The sequence below is a fragment of the Pipistrellus hanaki genome (genome assembly GCF_964339955.1).
Source record: "Pipistrellus hanaki genome assembly, chromosome: 6".
Classification (NCBI taxonomy): domain Eukaryota; kingdom Metazoa; phylum Chordata; class Mammalia; order Chiroptera; family Vespertilionidae; genus Pipistrellus; species Pipistrellus hanaki.
In genome coordinates, this window is record NC_140508.1 from 17,414,803 (window position 1) to 17,433,987 (window position 19,185).

At 37.8% G+C, this 19,185-nt stretch overlaps 1 protein-coding gene across 2 annotated transcripts in view; it reads right to left on the reverse strand.

Annotated features, from left to right (window-relative positions):
• Nucleotides 1-16,737, reverse strand: part of KIZ (kizuna centrosomal protein) — a 101,337-nt gene extending 84,600 nt beyond the window's left edge. For both annotated transcript variants that reach the window (XM_084887012.1, XM_084887011.1), the window contains exons 1-4: nucleotides 16,560-16,737; nucleotides 12,759-12,821; nucleotides 9,362-9,527; nucleotides 3,013-3,105 (exon numbers count right to left, since the gene is read on the reverse strand). In XM_084887012.1, the coding sequence (XP_084743138.1) occupies nucleotides 3,013-3,105; nucleotides 9,362-9,527; nucleotides 12,759-12,821; nucleotides 16,560-16,723 (486 nt within the window). In that variant the 5' untranslated portion in view covers nucleotides 16,724-16,737. The remainder of the gene's footprint in view (nucleotides 1-3,012; nucleotides 3,106-9,361; nucleotides 9,528-12,758; nucleotides 12,822-16,559) is intronic.
• Nucleotides 16,738-19,185: the final 2,448 nt, after the last annotated feature.

Consider the following 19,185-nt stretch of genomic DNA (forward strand, 5'->3'; position numbering starts at 1 on the left):
CCCCAGCCCTGGCAGAGTGTAATCTTCCTGTGAAATATTAAGTTCGCTTCTGCTTTTAGTAGAAAGATTACTAAGTTACAGTAAAATTTGTGAGGAGTCAAATAGGGACCTGAGCATTGTCTTTTTGCTCTCCATTAACAACTGCTAAGAAACTAATACTGAAAACATGGGGGATGAATAGACCACTTAAGAAAACACACAATTCTGAAGAGTATCCACTAGATCCATTAAAACATTGGATGCCATACTATAAAATGAGGTAGAGTTCTACTTAAAAAATACCACACAACTCCTACTTCATGACTTTTCTTAGTAGAACATCCAAATTACTGCTTATGGTTGAAAGTTGCACAATTAATTTTTTAAAAATATCTTTTTATAACTCTGGATTATCATTAAACTGATAGATCCTCCCCCCTTCATTAGTGTTTCCCACTTCAAGGGCCACCCCTTTCAGGCTTTTCGTGAATTCCTCCTACCTGACCTGACCCCGATCTCCTCAGCGAAATGAGCTTCTTCCTCCAGCTCATCCTGCACAGCACTGGCAGCCTCGTCTTCCTAGCTGCACACCTGCAATGAAGCTGCTCTGCTCACTAGTCCTCTCTTCACCCACGTCCCCATCCCTCACACACACACATGTGATTCTGGGAGTAAATCTTAATTCTTGAGCCTAGAACTAAGTTCCAGAATGCACCTTTCCAAGCTCATTATCCACCACTTCCTTACAAGAACACTAGCTAGACTTAAGCCAGACACGAAAACTACACTGGCTTTCCTACTCCTTTACTCATAGCATCTCCTAACCCTGGAATGACTCTCACATCCCCAATGCCTGAAATCCTACCCATCTTCATGCCAGCAGATCAAACATCGCCGCCTCTATCAAGCCATGGATTATTCATTTCAGAGGAGGAATATGTTCTCCCTCCATGTATCTCATGTCTGCTCATATACACACTATCCCATGTCTTAGAAAGAATAGCAGTTCGTGGGAAGCACCTGAAGGGCAAGTATTGTGGCATTCACAGAAGGGCCTACGGTGGCTTCTCAACCAGAACACTTGCTCATAAACTATTTACTGACTTCAACCAGTAAGACGGTACTCTGCTTCAGGCCAGTCTCTGGAGACCAATGACTGGGCCGAGACTAATTCATTCTACTGCCTAAAGAAGAGGAATGAAGATTTCCATTGAAAAACAACATAACTCATAATAAGGAACTCTCCTGGAATTAGTATGACTTAATAAGGATTAACCAATTCATGATTTTGCTGAAATGTATTCACCTTTTAACTGATGGGACATCAATGGGAAACTGAAAAAGGCAAGATATAAATTTCTCAAAATATTACCTACTTGATTCCTACATACAGTCAACAGTCAAAGCTTTTAAGGAGATGACACTTTTCAGTATAAAGGGAAAACTTCTAATTATTATATGTAAGTTTTTAAGGAGTTGTCAGCAATGTATCTCTGCCCTAATTTTAAATATGACTATATGGAAAGTAAGGAATCAGTTGTAAAATACAGAAATAAAGGTCTCCTGTTGTACTTAAGTACCACTGAGACTGCTGCACTAAGAATGTGTCTATCAGGAATGGCATAGGAGGACAAGCCAATTTATAGATTAACAACACATCAATTATTTCATGACGAAATGTCAAACACAAACACTGCCTGAATGGTTTATAAGTCTATCACATCACATCATACCATATTTGACATACATCTAATGTCACAGAAATCATTTATCATTAAAGGCCTTTTTATATAGGTCAGGGTTACTGGGGCTTGGTGTTTTGTATCTTATAGTTTAAAGGATGTGCCAAATTCTAGGTTTTTTAACTTTTTAATCTTTGGGAAGGAAAACGAAAACTTCCTATAAACTCAGATTAATGCCTGCTAATGCACAGAAATAAAAAGGAAAACTAAAACCTTCCTCCTACTATAAAAACAAAATAGTGTGGCCTCTGTTTCTTTTCTGATAAGAGTCTTAAATACCAAACAGTTAACTGCATAATAACATTTACTGGCAGCCAGGCAGCCTGCTTAGCAGATATATAAAGCAGGTAAAAGAAGAAAAAGTTAATTTCTTGGCTGAATGATTCCATCGGTAGCTATAGGGCAAACCTGAAAGTCTTTTAGTAAAGTAGCAGTTGATTCTTCTATCAATCTGTAGCACACATACTCTTCCAAGGAAAGCATTAAATATGAAAATCATATCCCGTTATCATCTGTTTCCAGCTTTCAGCCCAGTAAGCTTTTCTTAATGAATGCTGCAGCCTAAGGAACAAGCACGCTGTTGGCTTTTCTGAATAATGGAGTGATGCTACCATTTTTGCTTATTACAATATCGACTGGCTGAGGGGGTTTCACACAGTCACAAGTGACTACTCTTGCCAGCATGCTCCAAGTTATTACAAGATGTTTTTAGACATTTCATCTAAAAGAGCTTTACTGCTTTTAGTGAAGAAAACATCTATGGTCTTGAACAGAATCATTTATATGGAGATAGGCGGGGGGATTAGAAGCCTGCATTATGGCAGATACATAGCAGAATTTATTTAAGTATTCTTTTCCAGTCTTTTTTGTCTGTTGCTTAGATATGCAATCCTTTCTTTCCACGTTATCTGTGAAAGGTTAAAATGTACAAAATTATAGACACAAAAAAAGAAGCAAATGTCACATTTTGTTTACTTTTTCATTCAGACTGTTTCTGGAACTAAGAAAAAAGCAGCTATAAAACATTATCTAGAAAAACACAATTTCACCTCCTAACAACACGGAGGTTTTCTTTGGAATCTGTCTTACACCCACTGTGCTTGTCTTGCAGCAAATTTAATTGAATTAGACATTAAAGCAATACTCTATAAGCAAATGTCTTCAAATAATCACTTAAAGTTTACTCAAAAATATCTTTGTAATAAGATGATTTATAAAAAAACAATACCTTGAAAGATGAATACTCCAAAAATGCTCTGTTAACAGAAACTTTAACATTTTAATTTGTTACCTTTTCTCTGTCTTCATTTTTCAGTTCACCTTCTATTCCCAGGCTATCTTTTGAAAGTAGCTGCATCTTCTTAAATTGAGCCTCATATTCAATCTAAATATAAACAAAGTTTAATTTTTTTGTGTGAATATTATTACAGCTAGCACCTCTCTATTTTTTAGTCTTTCCAGAATAGAAGAAACAGCGAATTAGAAAGTAAAACTGATATTTCTAAGAAAGTCAATTTACCTTAGAAGACAATTTCACAAATAGCACATAAAAAGTCGAATTCTAGTGTTATGTTTTTAAATAAAATAAAATTTGATGGATTTTTACTTAGTTTTTCATCAATTTAGGGAATAAAACCTTGATATACTAACCTATCATGAAAATCAATTTTCTTTATCATGAAAGTAACATCAGACAGTGTTTTCTCTGAAAAGTTTTATCCTGAACGAAATCAATCTTAACTTCTTATCTGTATTTTTACATATCATGGTCCTTCCTACTAGTAACAGCAACAGAGTAAATTATTTGTAGATTATCAACTTAAAACTAAATCTGTTTTCTATGAATAAAAATACACTGTAGACATCAATGATCAGCACCACAGGAATCAACTTTGCTTTGGCACTAATAACTGCATAAAGATGTCTGCATTATTATCACACTATAATTAATGAAAGTGATTCCATCATAAAAAAATCACTGAGCGTGGTCCATCACAGGTATCAGAACATTTTCTAAATTATGCAGTGATGCACTGCAATTACAAATACACCTCTGAGCATAAGTAGGCCTGGGCTTTGTTTTGACACACCAAAAATCAACAGATAATAATAACCAAAGTTAACTTGTTTCCTTCAAAATATCTTAAAAGGTATTATATACTGCCCCATTTTTAATAACAGTTCAGGAAGAATTTTGGTTTTCTCTATCAGAATGTTATTAACATGATACATGGCAATAATTATCTAAATAGATACCAAAGTAGGAGCGTCAGCTTGCGGACTGAGGGGTCCGGGGTTTGGTTCCGGTCAGGGGCATGTACCTTGGTTGTGGGCACATCCCCAGTGGGGGGTGTGCAGGAGGCGGCTGGTCGATGACTCTCTCTCATCTAACTCTCTATCCCTCTCTCTTCCTCTCTGTGAAAAATCAATAAAATATATTTTAAAAAAATAAATAAATAAATAAATAGATACCAAAGTAAATAAAAGTCTCAAAAGGCCAGAACAAACAATAAAATGAACAATTAAGAAAACACATTTTATATCTTTCTGTTCTATAGGTGAAGGGATTAGCCAAAAAAATATATATACATAACTCATAGACACAACAACGGTGCAGTGATGGCCAGAGGGAAAAAGGGGTGGGGACTAGGTGGAGGTGGGCAAAGGTGGGGGAAATGGGGATGAAAAGAGATTTTGCTTCGAGCAATGGGAGTACAATGCAATGTGCAGGTGATGTTTTATTGAGCTGTACACTTGGCTTTGTATATGGTTTTGTGAACCAATGTCACTCCAATAAATTCCATTAAAATAAATAAATTCAAATAAAAAAGTTTTAAAGGGGGGATGTGGGGTGGAATACAAAGTAAACAGATTTATTAAATAGTCATAGGTTAAGCAAAAATTCTTTATTCTGGTGACAACATATGTTTTCTTTTGCTCTTTGAGATCAGTTACCAACATGCATGGGCACTGCACCTGACTTCCTCATTATGGGATCATTTTAGAGCCATATCTTCCAAAGATAGAGCACGTTCGCATAGAAACATAAGAATATTATTCAATTCATTTTGCTTATGCAAACAAGTGAAAAAACAGCATTAGGGCCTCATAAGGATCAATAAGAAAAGTGTCTTAAAGAGTCCAACTTAGATCATTCTCAATGAATCTGAAAAATTTACTGAACTATAGGTACTTTTCTAAATTAATGATTCAAACAAATACTGTACAACATATTTGAAAAAAATGTTACTATGACAGATTGGTAATTGATACAAACTGGAACTCTGCATCACCTACAACCATGGGTTTCCACCTAAAACTGCTCTACTCTCTTTCTTTGCCATATATATATATATATATATATATATATATATATATATATGATATTTGTTTATTATTCATCCAATCTACCCCATGGACACTGGAGAGGAGGGGTTTTCAAACATGCTCTGCAGGGGCAATAAGTCCCCTTAGTTCTACTTTATCTTTTATCTGCATTTAAACAAAGAGTTCTATGTTTAAAAGTTGTGCTTTTTTTTTTTTTTTTTAAGTTTGAAAAACACTATATAGGTGAATCTTTCCAAGACTTTCACAGCTAAAAAAAATATCTAATAAAATAGCAGAGCATGTATGTTTGTATGCATCTTTCATGTTTTATTATTATACCTATTTCTTCTCTGATCAGATCTCATATGTTTCTCCTATTTCCACAATATCGATACATCAGGGCTTAACTGCATCCTTTCTCCCCGGTGCAGACTCCTGTCCCTGTTCTCTTCTTGCCATGATTCCTCACAGTCAGATCTGCTGCTTCAGGGGCCAAACTACCCATGACCCGGGAGCATCTGCTGGTCCAGAGCTTCCCTAAGGCTAATCCCACTTCCCCTAACTCCCTTGGGAGAAATATGTTTTAATAAACCCAAGAGCATTGAATTAACCCATGAGGTAACTTGTTCCGTTACTGTATTGCTTCATAGAACTGGGCTTGGTGCTGCCCACCTAAATTTAGGAGGACCTTTCTATTCACTTCCTTACTCTGCACTTCTGTTCAATTAATGAAACCTGTTGAAGCTGCTCTTCGGTCATGGGAAGAGAAGAAGAAGGTTCTGGCAGATCTTTCATATCTCTGGGATATCTTTTTATTCTTACAACAACACACCCCTTTTCCATTATGTTTCCTTCTGCTGTATTTTCACTCACATTCCTTCAATATTTCCTCATCATATTACTACTTGAATGAAAGTGCTACCACCATTACCTTTTTTTCATAATTTTTTCCCATTGGTTTTGGAATTGTACAGTAATCCACAGTTACAAAACTGAATAGATATTTATGATCAGCTAGGCCTGACCTCCTCATATTAGACTTGAAGAATGGGTATAGAGAGTTACATAAATTGTCTGACTTGATTCTCACATGAATATCTTCTATTTTTTTTCCAGACTTCCTCTTAGATGCTAAACCAAAGGACATGGAGTAACATTTATTTATTCAACTAATTCATATTAATGGGCAAGACACTTTGACAGCTAAAAAGTGGGATTTGTCCTTCCGGAAGCTGAAGGTCATGTTCTGCCTAGAGGGCTGTCACAATGCTTAACAGTAATTGAATGAGAGCTCAAAAGATTTGTTCTCCTCAAAGTTTATCTTAAATATCTATTCAATATTATAAGTGAAAATTACTATACAGTTCCAAAGACCAGTGGAAAAAAATACCACATTAGTTCTTACATAGTTGTCCAAGGCCCATAAAAGAACACAACAAACCGAGAAGAATTCATTTTCAATCAAGTAGGGAGCCCCAATGCTTACTGAGTGCTTATTATGTGCCACACTCTGGGTACTAAAATGATGACATGGAGCTCATAGTGAGCTGAAAGAACGCCGCATGATAAATTATAATACTACCAAGAAGGTAGTGCTTACTGAGGTTATTATGACACAGACCTAATACAGGATAGAGGGAGAGAGGCCTTCTATAATAGTTGAAGGATATAGGAGAAAATGTGGTACTTTCAAGGAAATGCAGATTATTCAGCATCTTTAAAATTCTATGGGTGTGTATAAATGAATGAGTATGTGTAAAAGAATGTGTGCACACATGTGTGGGATATATAAATGGAGAGAAACAGTGGGAAGACGTTGAGGTAAGAGATATAGAGGGAAAGAGATGGGGAATATGGAGAAAACGGGAATGGAAGGTGGGTGTCGGGAAAAGAGGGAGACAGGAATGGGGGAAAAGGCAAGAATAGGAGAAAAAGATGGAGATGGAGAGATGTGCCTATGTCTGATTTGTGTGAGAGAGACAGACACAGAATATGTATGTGTGTCGGGAGACTGAAGCTTTGGGTTGGTACACAGGCAGAGACCAGCCTCTGGTCTTTGTCTTGAAAAGGCTGGGCACTCAACAATTTTAGGCAGAGGAGAGACATAATCAGGTGATAACCTCCATGCTTGGGGACCTTCCCTGAGTGCCCATGCGTGGCCCTGGAATGTGGAAGGCTAAAGCAGATGCTGGCAATGCTCCATGCAGGTCCCTGAGACCTTTCTGGGCTCTCCAACGTCCCAGAATCCTTCCCTCTTGCCCAAGTTTCCTCAGAAACTGGGGAGGCTGCTCTGCCCACAGGAGGTCATGGGAGATGCCAGTCTCACTCAGGTAGAACCACCTGATATTATGGAAGATTATCTCCTGATGGGATGCAGAATAATATAACCTCAGCTGTGAGTGATAAATTAAAAATTCAGTCCAGAGTGTCATATTTTAAGTAATATTCAATGGCCAGATATGGCTAGTAGCTACTGTATTAGACAGCATCATTATATGGAGAACATTTCTATCACTACAGAAAGTTCTCGTAGGCAGTGCTGGTCTAGACTGAATTTCTAGTTTATAGGAAATATGGGAGATGCTATACAAGTTTATTTACTTTATGAACAGTTAAGTTCTTTGGAAAAGACAATAAATGCTAGAAAACATAGAAGGCAGCAAGAAAAGAGAAAGACCAGATATGAGATGGATTAACTCTTTAAAGGAAACCACAGACATGAGTCTGTAGGAGTTAAGAAGGGCTTTTGAGGACAGGACACCATGGACATCACTCACTCATAATGTGGGGTTGGAGCTACTCAATGGCATGTGATACACACATACTAGATAAATATAATAGTATCTCAAAGAAACAACCAGTTAAATTCAGAATGTAAGTCATTTTACAAGCCTGCTCTTCTTCAAAAGCCAGTGTTATGGAAAAAACCCACAATAGCCAATGTAATGTGTGAACCATGGTTGGCTTCTGGTCTGGAACTGGGGAAATTTAAGTATCGACTGGATATTAAATAATATTATGGAATTACTATTAATTTTCTTAATGTGATAATAAACGGTATAATGATTATATAGGAAAATGTCCATTAGGGGAGAACTATCATTGTCTGCAGCATACTTTCAAAACTACACACACACACACACACACACACACACACACACACACACACAAAGCAAGTATAGAAAAATATTTAAAAGTACTGCATCTAGGTAGAGAGTATAGAAATTGTTTTAGTCCATTTGGGCTGCTATAACAACACACCCCTGACAGAAATGTTGCTCACAGTTCTGGAGGCTGAGAAGTCCAAGATCAAGGCACTAGCATGGCTACCTTCTGCTGAGGGCCCTCTTCCTGGTCCCCAGCCAGCGCCTTCTCACTGTGTCCTCACTTGGTGGAAGGGGCTGGGTGTTCTCTGAAGCCTCTTTAGAAGGCATTAGTCCCACTTATAAGAGTTCCACTCTTATGACTTAAAGCACCTCTCAAAGGCCTCAACCTACTGATACCATCACTTTGGGTGATTAGGATTCAACAAATGAATTTGGGGGGAACACATTCAGACTGCAGCATGAATGTTTATTAGGGCAATTCTTTTAATTTTTTGTGTGTACTTGAAATTTTTACAATAAAAGGCTGGGGAGAAAAGTGCTAAAGGAAACAAAAGAAAGGGAAGTACTGAAGCCACTTCTCCTATAACCAGCATTCAGTGGGTTAACTTGGGCAACAACTCCTGACCAACCCAAATGGTGGGGAAAAAGGCCTCGCCCTTCACACTTGGCATAATTTGTAGAGCAGAAAGTTGCGAAGCACCTTAAGTGAATGGAACTCTGACCAGAATCAGAAAGGGCTGCTAAGAACAGTTGCTCTGGGGAGCATGAAGGAAAACTCCTCAGGGCCAGTTCTGTCCCCTCAGTCTTCCCTCAACACACTGCCTGACCAGAACAGAGGGCCACAGAAAAAAAGACATTCAGAGGGAACTCCAATGCTGCTCAGATTCAACCATGAGTCCAACAAATACCATGTGCCAGGTAGTGGCTATTGATGCACATGCCTGTTTTAAGTTAATCCATATAGCACAACAGAGTATAAATATTCCATTAATTACTCATCTAAAGTAGGAATCTGAGAAAATGCAACTTCAAGTGCTCTGATCAAAATGTGGCCATGTGATAATTCATAAAGAAAATTGATAATCTTTTAGAGTATAGATGAACTGAACATTGTGACTGCCACTGATCTGAAACGTAGTGCTCATTATTTCTGATTTTAGCAAAAAAGGATTTTAGAAAAAAACACAGTACAAAATAAGATGTCACCTTTAGTTCTTGAAGCTTCTCTGTACTTGTAGTGGTAAAGTGTCCAATGTGAGCTTGGGTATACTGAGACTGCTTTAAATATTCTTGGTTTCGAGTATGAGCAATCTTTTCTGATTCACATATTTCCTTCAGGTATTTCTTTAGTTTTACATGCTTCAGTTTAACTCTAGAAAAATAAAAGCAGATTTTTAAACAACAAAGTCAGAATCTGACTATCTAAAGAGAATTTTCTTTTTTAAGAAATTGAATTTGAAGATGTTTATTGCATTCTATTTTTGGTGGAGAAAACATAACATACACTTATTTAGACAAACTTATGGAATACACAAAGTGAAACTGGAGAAACATTTTTTTCATCTCCTAGTCAATTTCTGAGGACTAAATCATAAACTGCTTCATTGAAATGAAGTATTTCTTGCAACAGTCGGCACCAAGTTTAATAATTATTAGTTTAGGAGAATTTTCTTTAATAAAACTGTTAGTGAGTCAGTGTATGCTATATTATTTCCTCCAAACATTGAAACCTAAAGGACAGGATGCATATGCATTTTTAGAAAGAGAAAATTAATGCAACATCACTGAGGTATCACATCTAGGCATAACTCTCCTGAGAAATATATATAAGACCATATTATAACATTCACACAGTAAAGATTTATATGAATTTCTTCCTGAGAAATAAATCTGATTCTAAGAGTGCTGTCTATGTGGCTAAGTTCAGAGGAAAAGCCCATTAGAATTCTTTTAAATTACATTCTCAAAACTACCTGCTCTATGGAAATCAAACTATAAACCACAATCCATAAACATTAAGAAAGTTTGAAATTTAAAATAAAAAACTCTCATTGGATATAATTTTAAAATTTTGTTTGAAATGGTGACAACATACTATATTATTAAAGAACTAGAGGCCCGATGCATGAAATTAGCAGTTCACAGGAATATTGTCCGGACAGTAGTTCTGCTGTTCGGTCTAATTAGCATATTAGCTCTTTATTATATAAAATTTTATAATAACTTATAGACTGTAACTCTCCTCAAAATGTGAAAAAACCTTTATGGACTCATCCAAAGTATAGTATCAAAGGACTCAGGATGTGCAGCCCACTCACAGAACCAACGCTGCTGTCTCTGGCTCTTTTTTTTTTTTTTTTCACAAGTACATACGTCATAAAAATACCAGTAGCATTTGTGTTGTTGTTTCAACAATTATTCAATGGTATTCTATCAAGCAAAAATAATTTTTAAAAAACACAAAATGTTCAACCTCAAAAAAAGATTTGCAAAGATGCTAAAAATATTAAAAAATTAATCTTCAACAGATCTTAAATATCTACCCTTAAGACGATATAATTTTCAATAATTTCTTTATTGTGCTAATAATTCTGTGATTTGATCTTAGTTGGCTGTCCCCATTTTTACTTATGAACAAAAACTTAAGAGTGGCTTTACTGCTACCCATGTCTGCCATTTTCAACATAAGCGACAGTAATGAGGTAGTACTGTCTTACAGCAGGTGCTTAGTGAAGCTGCTGGTGGTGGCCAGTATCCACCTGGAGTAGGTATAATAGTAACCATGCCTTCTCCATCAAAGTCTAATTTCCTTCCTGCCCCTACGTTAACCTTCAAAGCTGACTACATAAGTAATCCATCCATCCACACAATCATTCATACATTCAGTGACTCAGCGAGGGTCAACAGGGAAAACAAAAAATGAGATAAGTAACGAAAAAAACAATCCTATTTACTATTGAACAACAAAAAAAATTAAGATACTTAGGAATAAACTCAACTAAGGAGTTAAAAGACCTGTACTCAGAAAACTAAAGGACATTGAAAAAAGAGATAAAGACATAAACAAATGGAAGAACATACCATGTTCATGGATTGGTAGAATCAACATCATTAAAAAGTCCATACTACCAAACCAATCTACAGATTCAATGCAATCCCCATTAAAACACCCATGGCATACTTCAAAGATCAAAAACAAACTCTTCAAAAATTCATTTGGAATAAAAAAATACCTTGAATAGCCACAGCAATCCTGAGAAAGAAGAACAAAGTTGGAGGGAATCACAATACCAGATACCAAGCTATATTTCCAAGCCACGGTTCTCAAAACTGCCTGGTACTAGCACAAGAACAGACATATAGACCAATGGAACAGAACAGAGAACCTAGAAATCGACCCAAGCCATTATGCTCAATTAATATTTGACAAAGGAGTCAAGAGCATCCAATGGAGTCAAGATACTCTCTTCAATAAATGGTGCTGGGAAATTTGGTCAGATACATGCAAAAAAATGAAACTAGATCACCAACTTACACCATACAAAAACAAATTCAAAATGGCTAAAGGACTTAAATGAAAGATGGGGAAACCATAAAAATCCTACAAGACTCCATAGGCAACAAAATAGCAAACATATATCGTAGCAATATCTTTACTGACACAGCTGTTAGGGCAATGGAGACTAAGGAGAAAATAAACAATGGGTCTATATCAAAATAAAAAGCTTCTGCACAGAAAAAAAAAAATCAACAAAAACAACAAAAAGCTAACTGAATGGGAGAAGATATTTGCCAATGTCTTCTAGAGCCCAGAGACTTATAGCTGTCCTCCTTGCTGGTTCTTGTGAAGTATACTAAATCTTAAAACCAAAGAATAATGTTGAAGATCAGGAAATAAATGGACCTGATGGGTGACTTGGTTTTTTAGGCATTTTTTGGCTTCTCTCTCTTCTGGATAAGATGTTTTTATTTTTCACTCATTACAATATAGACAAATTCCAAACTTAGTACTATCATAGCCAGAAATTTTTCACATAAATAATACTGGCAATAACACTATACATTTGGCTTAAGGATGAAGTTCAGTTTCCATAATATAGATTTAAAAGTAAAAGTAAATTAAAAGTTTGCTCTCAATATAATAGTAAGTTACCTAAAAAGGATAGCATGTATATTATTTATTGTCCATAATAACTTTTTCATTGTCATATATCTGGGAACAATTGGGACACTATGTAACCCTGCTTAAAACAGTTTGCTGAAAGGTCAGCTATAGTAATTATGCTTTAATTATTACACAGACTTAATGGGTAAATTGTTAACAAAAGGATAGCAGACTATAATGTGTCTAATTCTTAAGCTAGTTAAGCAAAATAGACTCCAAATAATGAGAAAAATTTTTATCTTATGCTAATTTTAATCAAATTTATTCTTACATCTGATAGCCATTAAATTGCAGAGTTTACTTGCAACTATTACATATTAAAAATAAGAGAAAGGTAAAAGTACTGCAACTATGGTATTTACAACATAATTAGGGTTAAATTTAATTGATTAACATATGCAAAGTGGCTTAAAAACTGTTACCATTGTCCTATCTTACCTGTATATATCCGACTGACTATATTCATAAAGTTTCTTTTCCAGGTCCAATCTCTTCTTTTCACTGTAGTACAGAAAGAAAAAAATTTATAAATATTGAATAATTATACTGATAAATAATAGGCTATTCAATTTAGAATATGATCGCCTTTGAAATCACACTTTTGTGAGTGCTTCTTTGGTGTCTCTAAGAAGCAGAAAATGATGTCCGTGGTTTCAGTCACTTCATCCCCACCCCCCAAACTTTTTAAGTTTTACACAACTGGGCAGTCCTTAAAGTGTAATCATGTTTACTTTTCTCCTTTTAAGCCTCTAGTTATTCTGCGTTTGTCTCAATACCATCTTCAGCTTCACTCAACGAATATCTCAGTGTCAATTTCTGAACTATTATGACATTTCACCCTGAATCAATAATGGCGTTGAAAAAACTGGGTCTGGTTAATGGGCCTCTTAAAAGAACGTTTTTATATAATTGCAAGAGTCAATTCCACTTATATGTTTCTACCATGCTTGCAGCACTATCTATACTCACTGTAACAAGTCACTTCACTAGGCTCTTTCAGATTCAATGACTGACTTTTACCACAGGGCAAAGAAAACACTGTATACAAAAAGGAGCAATTTCAGAATATAAAAAAGCATCTATGTGTGATTACAGCTAGGATAATTTGAGTTACAAATACACCAGTTACAAGGGAAAAACCCATTATTAGACCAGCTAACATTGCAATGATCTAAGTCAAAGAGGGCCTAGAAAGGACAAGTTCAAGTTTATTTTTTTTTATCTTGTACTCCTAGAAATTTTTTTTATAAAGCAGCTGAGAATATCCAGGATTGCAGCCTTTAAAATTACTTGAGATTTAAGAGACAATGGTCGTTTTAGTCGCTGGGATTGGTTAAAAAAAGGGGTGTGGGGGAGGGCATTCAACCACTCAAACAGAAAGCAATGATATTCAGTTTGCTCTGCAAAATTACACTTTTCAACTCCTTTACTCCGAGCTCTTTACCCTAGTGAGGCAAAAAGAAAACCTGTGGCCTTGCTTTACATATTAATCAAGGCTCCTCATTTCCGGTGAAGAACTAAAGTTCAAAGAAGCTGAATGACCTACTCAAGGTGACACAATTGTTCATTGACTAGAACCCAGGTTTCCACGGTTCTACTGCAGTTTTCTCTGAATCCAAAGTTATTTGCCTTTGTATTCATTAACTATGTGTTAGAGCTAGTTACAGTCTTTTAAAATAAAAAATGAATATGTGGAAACAGAATTGTACTGACTTAAAAATAAAATAAACCTTCAAATCCAGAGCCATGAATAAGTTATACAATTTGACTCAAATTCATTATATAATTCAACAGCCTCACCTTGCAAAATGGTTAAGTATTTAATGTGAAACATAAAGTGAACAATAGTTATACTTCAAGGACTATAAAGAGCCAGGTGTTCTAGCAGAGGAAGCAAAAAAATGGGAACTCATAATTAGTTTAAAAAGAATGCCGTTAGAACCAGTAACAGTTTGAAATTAGAACTTGGGCTAAGCCCAGCTGGTGTGGCTTAGTGTTTGAGCATCAACCTATTATATGAACCAAGAGGTCACCAGTTCAATTTCCAGTAACATGCAGGAGGCAGCTGATTAATGCTTCTCTCTCATTGATGTTTCTCTCTCTCTCTCTCTCTCTCTCTCTCTCTCTCTCTCTCTCTCTCTCTCTCTCTCTCTCCTCTTTCTCCATTCCTATATCTCTAAAAATCAATAAAAATAAAAAGTAAAAAGAACTATGGGTTAAGAGATACACATAACTAAAGGCCTGGAATAACTTAGCAACTCTTTTAAAGAACAGAGTCAAAAAACACTAATTTACAGAGTAATGTCTCATCTCTTAATTATCAGGTATGTGCAGACACTTAATACCATCTTTGAAATATCACATTGTCCACTTTTCCTGGTTACCTGGAAAATGGTCATTATTTAGTCTCAATGTGTGGCTACTGGGTACTATACAAGACATTCATAACTCCTGGACACTAGCTGGCTGATTTTGGTATTCCCTCCTTTCATTCAGCAAATATTTATCAAGCCCCTTCTTCGTGTCAGGTACTCTATCACAAGCTAAAGATCCCGCTAGATACAATTCCTGTCCTCCTGGAATTCTCAGTCTAGGCAGGGAGCAAATAACTTAAAGCCATTATCTAGAGCACATATGTCAAACACAAGGCCCACGGGCCAAATCCAGCCCGCCAGGCCTTGCAATGTGGCCCGCACCGCGCTGTCATCACTGCACTCCGCTGTCAGTTTATGACATTGTCAGTTTATGACTGTTCAGTAAACCATTCGGCCCGTGATTTAGGCTGGATTTTAGATTTTGGCCCCTTCTCTGATTGAGTTCGACACCCCTAATCTAGAGTGCTATAAGAACCTGAGGTCACATAAGTTAGGACAGTGGTCGGCAAACTCATTACTCAAAAGAGCCAAATATCAACAGTACAACGATTGAAATTTCTTTTGAGAGCTGAAAACCGACTTCTGCGCATGGGCCACAAAGTTTCCATCACACTGTGTGCGTGCGTGCGTGCGCCTGCTCGTGGTATTTTTTGGAAGAGCAACACTCAAGGGACCAAAGAGCCGCATGTGGCTCTCAAGCCGCAGTTTGCTGACCACTGAGTTAGGGAATGGGCTGTCAGTACTTGGTGCAGGAGATGAGCTTCATGAAGTGACTTTTTAAAAGTTGGAAGTGAAGAGGTCACTGGGGTGGGTGATTAGTGGCATGTCAGAAAGAAAAGAGGATATAGAAAAAGATTAAGAGGTAAAATATGATTAGAACAATTAAGAAGGCCTATTGTAGATGCTCTATAAATATTTGACAAGAATCAAAGCTAGCATAAAATAAATATAATTCCTTTCAAAAACTACTTCTGCCTTTACCTGACATGTAATTGTTGTCATTTTAGAACAGTCTCACACACACACACACACACACACACACACAGCTCTCCTCTTCACTAAAATGATTTTGTAACTTTTAACACTCATTAAACGTGTTATCATTAGATCCAAAAATCTATTTCCTTTCAACTAATGAGATTTCTAGTTTCAATTAATTTAGGTGCTAAATAATAGTTCCAACAACTTATCTTTGATGTGATTATTTATAGTAAATTACTTTATAATTTTCTCTCTTATGTGCTTAGATCCTGTTTTCTGTGGTTCTCGTCTTTCATGTCTTAATCAAGTTATTAATCAAAGTATCTTGGACCCTCTGGAAGCTGCACTTCTCTCGATGGAAGTTTCATCCTTGCGCTGGGTATCTTATTCCCCAAAGTCTTCTGTACTTAAGCAGGGCATTCTCTCTCTCTCTCTCTCTCTCCCTCTCTCTCTCTCTCTCTCTCTCTCTCTCTCTCTCTCTCTCTTTCTCTCTCACACACACACACACACACACACACACACACACACACACGTGTTCCTGGACCTGTCATCTTTGCGGCAGCGCGCTGCAGGGGTGGGATGACAATCTGAAGAGAGACTGGGGAGGAGGCGTGTGGATGGGGCTGGAGACATTCACAAGGCTTGATGGGAATGACAGGCAGGAGAACTCCCACGCTCGCTGCAGCATCCCGCCGCGGCAGACCTCCCGTAAGTGAGGGGCCTCTGGTCAACGTTGTCATCCAGGCGTCACCCGGAGCGTGGGGCGTCGCGTGCAGACCCGGGCCCAGGGCGCCACGGGCGGGAGAGGGGTAAGAAACAGGGGGTAGGCACCAGCGGGCCCACGGAGCTGGCCGAGTCCCCCCCACGCTCCGATAGGCCGTACCTGTCTCGCAGCTCGCGCTGGAGGCGGCCCAGCCTCTCGTAGTATTCTGGGCTCGCCAGGAGCCAGGGCGGCGCAGAGGCCGGGAGCATACTGCCGCCTCCGCCGCCGCTCCCGCTTCCGTCCACCTCTGGCCACCGGGGTTTTCCAAGGCAACGGCCCACCATGCACCGCGGGTAAACACCAGAGCCGCACAGGAGGCGGGGCCTATAGGGGGCGTGGCGCCCCTGAGGGGCGGGGTGAGGGCGGGGCGCCGTGGAGGGGCGGGGCTTATAGGGGCGGGGCGCCGTGGAGGGGCGGGGCAGGCCCAGGCGGGCTCAGAGCCCGCGAGCTGAGGCTGCCTGCAGATGAAGCTAGCTGCGGTGTGAGGTCCTTGCCAAGGCCTCTCCGTTCAGAACCAGGCGTCTTCCTTCCCCCTAACCCTTCAAAACTCTCACAGGAGAGATGCTAGCCTTCCAAGCAGAGGCCTTTTCTGACCACCGAGTCAGAAAACCTCCCTTGATCTCGCCCCTCCCCCGAGGATGGGGGCCGGATCCAATCTAGCTTCACACTTTTCTAGACAATGAAAAAGAATCGGGTGGTGGGTACCTGGAATGTGTGCGTAAGGAGGGAGGTAAGCTCCAGGCAAGCATAGGCCCTGGCCCTGGGGCCACCTTGCCTTACCTGAAGTGGCATGGTCACATAAGGGCCATAACAGAATCTGTAATATAATATATAGAAGCCAGGTTAGGGACCCTCTTGTCCAGGATTTAATAACTACTGATGTTACTTTTATTTAATTGTTATATCAAAGCATTATATCAAATTGATCCCATGGTAGTATACAAGGTTTACCTTATTGATTTTAGTGCAAACAACATTTTACTACAACCCTGGAAGGGTTGGGGGGCAAAAAAAAAGCATGTTTTTAGGATATTTTTTTAGGTCTACCCTCATCCAGAATAGTTTTTAGAGGATAATAAAAATCCCCCAAACAATTAACGTAACTAATTATTTTGCACAAATACACAAGGTAGATGAGGCAATCATTTAGCATCCCCAATTTTTATTAAGCTAAAATTAAATATAATTTAACAATAAATAGATAATTCAAAATAATTATAATTTGGATTGTATGGTTGATTTATTAATGACATTTGAAAAATCTAGATGCAGGACCCTCTTTATTAACAATAACACATAGCAAACTAAGTGAATATTTCTAGAATAACTTATGCTAACGTTATGCATTCTAAATAGTAACAGACTTTTAATAAATGTGGAGCTCTTCACTCGGAATATTTAATTTGCTAGAGTACTCTTATGTAATATTATTCCTAAATCCCTTTATATTCGCAGAACTGATAACTATAACAGCTCTGCTTTGAACTACCTGGATTGCAGGACATCAACTCTGCCTACATTGGCAAGTGTTCCAGTAGGCCACAAAATGTCTTAGCTGGGAGTTAGGGAGAATCTAGCCTCACATGCTTTTCTAGGCAGGAAAAAGGATCAGGACAGGTAAGGAACTTGACCAAGTTCACAGCTGGTAATCTATGTAATATTAATGACTCTAGTTTAAAAGATGGGTCCTTAATAGCCCCATTAAACAACAGCAAGGAAAACCCTGTAGTCATAAGGATCTTAGAGTAAACCATATGAAATTGCTGTTTTTGCAGCTCAAAACAGTTGACTCAATAAATGAAAAATTGGTTTTAAAAATATGTTGACATTATAATTTTACACTTTAAAATGTAAGTACCATGCAATGTTTAAATTAAAGCTTGTATGTATGAGCCTGTACACACTGAGAGGCCAGATTATTATGATCTCTGAATACATAATAATTTGGCTATTCATTATATATATATATATTAGATGCCCGGTGCATGAATTCATGCATGGGTGGACTCTGGCCAGCCTGGCCAGGGGAAGGGGACATAGGCAGTTGGCTGGCCTGCCTGCTGGTCAAACTCCTGGTTGAGTGGACAATTTGCATATTAGGCTTTTATTATATAGGATCTACACTGAGTGGCCAGATTATTATGCATTCAAAAATCATAATAACCTGGTCACTCAGTGTATATAACATTCTTATTGAGGATTTATGTGATTATCCAGATAATCAAAGAAACTGCAAACCTGAAACTGAGATTAAGAGTCACTAGAGGAGGAAAGAGGCCTGGATAGTGAAGGCAAAGCCACAATGAAGAAATTTCTAAAATAACTCTGTACAACGGGAGTTTCAGGAATTATGGAAATGTTCTACTCTGAGTTGTCCTATATGGCAACCACTGGGCTATTAAGCAATTGAATATGGCTAATGTTGAGGGATTTAATTTTTAATTTCATTTAATTTTAATTTACAAAAATTTATAATTTAGAGGACACATGTATCTAGTGCTACAGTGTTTGACAGTGCAGATCTATAGATAAAGATAGAGATAAAGATGACTAGGCAAGGAGGGGGAGAAAGAAGGAAGATCATAAGTCACCAGGAAGTGGAAAGGTAGAAAATAGAAGGTAAGATGCCATTCTGAGAGGGAAGTGTGATGGTTAATTTTATGCATCAACTTGGCTAGGCCATGGTGCCCAATTGTTGCTGTGAAGCTGTTTTTCTTTTTACATGTGATTAACATTTAAATCAGTA